The sequence below is a fragment of the Lipophrys pholis genome (assembly GCF_963383615.2).
Source record: "Lipophrys pholis genome assembly, chromosome: 7".
Lineage (NCBI taxonomy): Eukaryota > Metazoa > Chordata > Actinopteri > Blenniiformes > Blenniidae > Lipophrys > Lipophrys pholis.
The window spans coordinates 26330532-26338079 of NC_137638.1; the positions used below are offsets into that span (position 1 = coordinate 26330532).

General features: G+C 41.7%; 1 protein-coding gene across 1 annotated transcript; it reads left to right on the plus strand.

Moving 5' to 3' along the window:
* The first annotated feature begins 503 nt into the window (after positions 1-503).
* On the plus strand, positions 504-3486 carry rnf181 (ring finger protein 181). The gene is made up of 6 exons (XM_080467941.1): positions 504-709; positions 1122-1249; positions 1562-1698; positions 2107-2222; positions 2306-2380; positions 2676-3486. Exons 2-6 carry the CDS (start codon positions 1164-1166, stop codon positions 2733-2735), a joined length of 474 nt encoding a protein of 157 aa, XP_080324067.1. The 5' UTR covers positions 504-709; positions 1122-1163; the 3' UTR covers positions 2736-3486.
* Positions 3487-7548: the final 4062 nt, after the last annotated feature.

Here is a 7548-nt window from a genome sequence, read left to right on the forward strand (position 1 = left end):
GATCAACAAACCAAAGTACCAAAAAACACTCAAAGTCAAAAAGGAGTTCAAATTACACCAACTAGTAAGCATTTCTTTTTTTAAGAACTGCAAGAAGACATAGAGGAAAGGAAAAGGTGACTACAGTAAAGTCTAACGTGACCACAAATAAAAATTTGTTTCAGTAATAAAAGATTCACTACGATTACAAAGACTTCAACAGAGACACAAGATCATCACAATGAGTAGTGACCTGAACACAATGACACTAAAATGTTCAAAACAAGGCGAAAAGCTAATGACCACCCACTTCATATGCCGAATAAAGACGTAATGTTACAGAAAATGACAAAAGAAAGTGCCAGAAAATGACCAGTTTTCCCTGGAACAGGACTGAAAAACAGAAACCACTTCACAGCCAAGTTCCTTTCGTTTCCTGTAGTTTAGCAGTACTCACTTCTCACCGGCAGGCGGCAGAAGAGAATTGTTTAGAAGAAGAACGAAGAAGACTCGCTCTTCTCTGGGATAGGACAAAGTATCTCACGTGACCTGCTGTGTCATACCCGGAAGAATGACATGTTTATTGCTTAGCGTCAGATTTTTCGAGTAGATTAAGTATTCTGGATTACAATTAATAAAATAACTCGTCCGGGTCGAGTTTCGTGTGTTGTGTTGAGTTTACTAAACTGAAACGGAAAACTTGATTCGAGTGGTAATTCCGTTAAACGCGGTAAGTAAACAACATTTGCTGGCAGTTTTCTGGGTTCAGTGTTTGAAGGTTCTTCACATATTTACTTGATTGGACGATTCACGAGTTTAAATCGTTTTTGGTTCGTTTCTGATGAGCTTGTGATGGAATAAGCGGAACCAGCAGCTTGTATGTTTATTATTATGCTGATTATTAAGTTGAACTGACTGAGGATCCAGACACCTTCACAATCAAACGTGTTTATAATGTTGTTGGTGTATTAATTCACTTCTGATTGTGCTTTTAGCCGTTATCTATTCATTCATCTCCTTTAACTGTATTTCACCGTGCAACTGATTTACCAATGACAGATTCCACATGGATCATTTTCGTCAACAGCCACGAAAATCTGTCTGAGAAAACTGTGAACATTAAACAATCAAAATCCTCGCAGATTTTTTGATGCAAAGAAGAGACCAGTACTGGCTGGACCACTATGGCATCCTACTTTGATGAACACGACTGTGAACCCACAAACCCAGAGGAACAGTACAGGCAGAATGCTCTGCTGGAACTGGCCAGGTGAGAAACTCACTGGTACAATAGCCATTGAGATAAACAGTAATACTACATATATGATCTCTTTCATGCATACTATAACTTACATAATATTTATAAAACATACGTAACATTCAGAGGCGTCCAAAAGTGATCACCTCTCCAGAAGCACAGAATAACTACGTTGATAAATGTACTGAGTCAACTTCTGATATACACTTAATGACAAAACTTTAAAGAAAAAAAAAAAAGGATTCATATAATTTGTAACTTTAGTTTTATTTTATTAATTGTAAGCAACAATTACAGAAAGAATGATGGCGGATCTGTGTGCAGGTCACTGATGCAGGGTTTGGACCTGATGGACTCGGCAGGCTTCGACCTGTCGGACTGGGACCAGCGGCTTCCGCCTCCGGCTGCTAAAACGGCGGTTCAGACCCTCACCGTGGTCGTCATCTCTCCCGAACAAGCAGGTGACGGCAGAGAGCGTCTTCGTTTGATCCTACAATCAGCCGGGACGCTCCGAGTGGCACGAGGACCCGGTTCAACCCACAATATGAAGCAAAGCGCCTCCTTTGAAGGATTTGTTTAGGTCGGACAAGATGGAGAGAGAAAAACGACGTTTCCCTCCTGGCTTCATGTGTCTGTCTTAAAAACAGACAAAGGAATTTGTGAATTCGAGAGGTTTTGCTCAGTTTCACTTGAAATGTTGAAATTATACTTGAAGATGTTAGAAAAAACAAAACATTGAGACGCTTTAGTTTGTCGGTGAAAATGTCTGCGTCTGCAAGTATTTGGCTTCACTGTAGAACTTGTAGCCGTCTCCAGGAATAACCTGATTTTAAACAATTTCCTCTTTGTTGTTGTTGTTGTTGTTGCAGACAAAGGTGTGAAGTGTCCGGTGTGTTTGCTGGAGTTTGAGGAACAGGAGACGGTTCGAGAAATGCCCTGCAAACACCTTTTCCACGCAGGATGTATCCTGCCCTGGCTGGGAAAGGTAACGCTCACCGATGTGCCACCCTGAATGTTGTTTTCATTAAAAAAATAAAAACAAAAGACTGTTGTGTCTTTGAATCGTAGACAAACTCCTGTCCGCTCTGTCGACTTGAACTCCCGACTGACAACCCGGAGTACGAGGAGTTTAAAAAAGACAAGGCGAGTGTGAGAATCGGCCGCCGTCCACCTGTTTGTTTCTATTTACCTGCAACAAACATTTTCAGTCTCGTATGTAAGAAGCATCGTTCTAACAAACAGTCTTCCTGCTGCAAATGTCCGGGTTTTTTTTGCAAAGTTTATTCAAACGTGTCAATTTGTTTTTAAATGTTAAAGTTAATGCAGCGCTCACTAGTTTACAAGAGGCCGTTCACTCCCTTCTCTGGTTTGAGCTGTTCCTCCTCTCTTCCTGGTGTTCGGAGCTGAGTGAGGTTGTTTCTTTTCTGCCGACCTGCAGGAGAGGAGAAAACAGCGGGAGCACCGGCTGGAGGGTTTACACGGAGCCATGTACACATGACAGCACGGCGCCGCGCCGCGCTCCAGCCCGCCAGGAGAACATGAAGGCTGCGTTCACACCACTTCAGACTGTCGTCACGTCCTGTAACGGGGAAAACATTCAGCCTTCATGTCAGCTCATCGGCGTGCACGAAAAGTGAGGGAGAAGATTTTCAAAAATAATGGTGTGAATGCAGCTGGAGCCTCCGGGTTGCTGAACATTTCGACACCAAATAGGAAAAAAAGAAAAAGATTTATAAACAATGTCCACAGCTGCACTTCTTCCAGTTCAGTCTTTTCATTCCTTTTGTTGTTATTTTTTTTTTTTTTTTTTATAGAAAAGAATGATACGCTGTGAATGCACAATGACTTGTTCAGCTGTATTTATCCTTTTCCCTGCTACATAAATACTGAATTTAAACTGGTACATTTGGTTTGTGTTGATGTCTTCTAATCCACTCATCCTGCCCCCTCCCAGTGAAACCTGCAGTTGGAGGCATTAGTTTTGAAAGAGTTGGAAAGTATAATATGTGTGCAAGTGGCGTAAACATTTCTATTGCAAAGGCTTGAAGCCTTTCTTTGATTTACATAGTTTGTTAAAATTTAATTAAAGTGGCATATATGATTTTCTTTTGTCTGGAACACATGACATGCCATCCTCCACACACCACACCAAACAGTTTCTCTGTGAGATTATTAGTTTATCTACAATAATATTGATTTAGTTTTAAAGGTTTAAGTTACTATAAACGTTTGGGAGTCCGCCTAACATCAATAAACAAAAAGAGCAAAATAAAACACTAAAGTCTTGCCTCCTTTCTAACAACCATGAGCAAAGAGTTAACATGAGAACAACCACGCATGCTCTGTGTGCCGGTGAGAACGAGAGGCTGCCAGCGGGGAATCCAAAATGGCCGACAATATGGCTGCTTCCTTGAGATCGCCGCCATATTGTTCCGCCATTTTGTTCCGAATCACCACCACAGCGCCACTCTCGGTGGGAGGCGGTAGTACATGAAATATGGCCGCTTCCTGCAATAGATGCCACTGCTCTGGCTCGTACTGTCCACTTGAGAGAGACAGAATGATGTGGTGTCTCATGCCCTCATAAATTCACAATTTAGAGTTTGAGCACCACAGGATTAATGGCTCAGTGTTTTCTCTGGTTGGTAAAGCTAAACTGAACTGTGTAATGAAGCAGCATAAGTTGTGTGTTGTCAAGTTTACACTGTAATGTTTGTAGTTCATGTAACCTTGCCAATACCCAACATTAAAAGAGGTAAGTTTTGTGTAGAATATCATGAGAGCATTTGTGAGATTAGATCCCTCTCCTCAAACCTTCTCCTCTCTCTGATCTTTGAGCGGCTTAATTAAACCTTTAGTCCTTTTCAGGAAATCGTTTGTAATTTTAATGCATTTTCACAGTTCTTTCTCTATGCTCCGTTTTTGTATTCCAGATAAATGCTGAGTTCATGTGAGTTACAGCAGTTCCCTTGGAGACAAAGTTCTTGGCACAGTTGGACAAGCGCTCCACCAAAATGCTGGCGGTCATCAGGACCAAGGGAGGACGTGTGAAACGGCGGGCCACCAGGACCGTGCAAGTTTTAGATGAGGTATCTATGCACAAGTTGGCTATCAGTGGGATCCACAGTTGAATAGTGCGTTGGGGGGTATGGGTCTGTCTGTTTGTCTGGTAAATAAATTGTAACTGTTCTTACTCAGACTGTGGAGATCACCATCAGAAGGGAATGCATCTTCAAATCTCTGATCTACCTGGGTGAACCTGTTGAACATCTTATCAAAGAATACCAGGTAGGGACATCTCCCCCACGCTAACAGACAACACACACACACACACACACACACACACACACACACACACACACACACACACACACACACACACACACTGATTTTGTATTTGAGATGCAACGTAGCACTGTATAAATTTTCCTCGTAATAAACATTTTTATTATGTGTGTATTTTGGATTGTATGCCCAAATTGCTGTAATAACAACGTCAAGTGGGGAAAAGTAATTTTTGATGAGTCCTTGACTTTTGTAATAGCACCATCACCAGCCTGAACTGAGAACTCTTGTGTCTGCCATTAATCCAGTAAAGTGACCAGTGTTTCAGAAAGTGAGGAGACAGACTGACCATATATCAAAATGTGCAGCTTCTTCTGGACTTTATTGTTTTTACTAATCTATTTCATACTATTTATACTTTTTGAAATGTTCAACTTTTTCTGAATTTGAAATGAGTGAAAACAGTCTCCAGGCTTTCAAACCCCCGTCACTATGATGGAGCCACAGACCAAAGCCATGTTGTCTTGCTGTGTGCTATTTAATCTGTCACTAATCAACCCTCTTACTACGGTGGTCTGAAAGTGCAAAACACTACAATCTTCAGAAAACACTACCATATCCAAAAAACACTCCCAAAAGAGAAAACACTATCAAATTGAGAAAGCACAATCAAAAAACAATGGAAACATCAGGTACCATATCCAATAAACAGTAGCAGTCTGTGAACCAGTCAATGGCATTTCTCCATTGCACTTCATTTTATTGTCCACTAGATGTCCTCGCAGAGCACTGTGCGTCATTGAAGCCTCAAATAATGAACCATGCTTAAAATGTCACGATTTCCAATCAAAATAAAGACTTTTTACTGCTTCAAATGTTGAAATGTGTTACTTTTTTGTGTTAAACTTAGCATTGCGGAAACAACTATGATTTTTCACTTTATTCATCATAATGCTGAAGTAAAACAAACAACCATGCATTTGTACCTGTTTTGTCCAAGTTAGGCAGATTTCAGGCTGCACAGATCCAGTCTATCTCAAACAATCATCAAATACAAGAATGATTATGTTTTGTTATGTGAAAGTAAATCCAAACGGACATTGAGTCCATGAGGGCGGAGTCCAGCCTGGTGGGCGGAGGTGGTGGCCGAGTTCACGAGGGCGGCGGCCCAGACCAGGCGGGCGGCTGAGAAGACGACGGCCCAGACCGGGCGGAAGGTGGTGCAGATTGGGCGGAAGGTGGTGCAGATCGGGCGGAAGGCGGCGGAGACAGCAGCCGAGGTGTGGCGAGGAGGAGCAGTCTCTGAACCAGTCAGCAGCACGTTTTCATTGCACTTCATTTTATTGACCACTAGATGTCCTTGTAGAGCACTGTGTGTCATTGAAGCTTCAAATAATAAACCATGCTTAAAATGAACTATCAAAGCTTCAATAAAGCCTCGACCAGCCGTCAGTACCTGCAGGCCACAGAGAGGACAAAATATCTTGTTTCCAACTATGGAAGACAGTCTCTTATCCGCGGAATGTGGACCATGCTTCAGTGGGCAGGAATGACTTCCTGTTACAGAGACACACTTTGCTTCTGTCCAATCAGCGATGTGTGTGTCATCGGCAGTGTGTCCAATCAGTGACGACCCTGCCGTCAGCACCTTTCCGTTGTGTTTTTTTGGATTTGCCAGTGTTTTCTGAAGTGTGTAGTGTTTTACACTTCCAGGCCACCGTACCTCACTCAGTAACTTCATACATTTGAGGTACTTTTGAAACTTCTTTAACAATGTCTCTCTATTCAATACATTTGAATTTGTTCATATAATGAAGACTTGCGGATTTACTTGTAGCCCTTTTCTTAACGTTTCTCTGCTTTGTTTATATTGTCATACATCTTTTCCACTAATCTCAACAAATCCAGGCATTTTTAAGTCAGTCCACCCTGTTAACAAGTTCTACTTTAAATGTATTTTATTCAGCTATTTCTTCACCCATATTAGCATTACTTAAGCATTTCTCTTAAAGCTGTCAGGTTCCAGTTTAATTTTTCTAAATCTTCAACTGTAAAGACTTAGTCATGCAGGAGCTTCTAAACTTCTTCTGCCTTCTTAACATTTCAACTACTCTTAGCTCTTTAAAAGCCAATCCTCTCTCAGCTCACAAGGTATACGTCTCAGCTGGAGCATCAGCTTTTTCAGCATGGCTACAGTGGATTTAGAATTGCTCCGGCAATGGGGTTCAGCATTCACATGCATTTTCTTGAGGAACTGCGTCTTTCTGATTGTCCACATTTGTTGCTTTTTTGTGTGTGCAGGAAAGTGAGGCTGACAAACTGGAGCAGGCAACCAAGTCAATCTTTGTCACTGGAGAAGATGAACCTTTCCATCCATCTAAAGACATTAAGATGGTCAGAGATGGAACTCAGGTCCTGAACGAGGTGCCCTCCATTGCAATAGCTGTTGCCATGGTTTTTGGGCTCGTATACGCGCTCAATATCCAACGAAATCTGCAGTACACCCTTGGATTTGTGCAAAAGGTCCTGATGGAGCTTGGAGCTTCATAGGCTGTGGGCCCAGCTTTACAGTCCTGAGGAGGCAGGATCTCCTCATTATGTTTTCCTATTGGTGAGAAAGTTTGAGTGTTTTTACAACCAAGACTTTGTACCCTTTTTATATGAGGTTGGTGTTCAACGTTTGCACTTGCGTGACTGCATTTCCACTACAGTATTGACAAAAGTATTCGCCAAAGTTTTCAAAGGCACGGGTATGCGGCGTACTGAAAACCTGGAGAGCGATTGCATTTGCACTTTTGTGTCGATAGTGATTTTAGTACAGCAGAAGTTGAGATTTTTCACACTCGAGAGAGCTCCAGAGGTTACCTCACACGTTTGCAGGTTATGGAATTGATAAAATTCATACCAGTCATCTGATAAGCATTTTGATTTTAATGAATAATCCCTCTTTGACTGTTTGAAATGGTACCTTTTCTGATTTTGTTTTGGGGGAATTTTCTGCTATTCAGGTAAAACAAAATGTACCC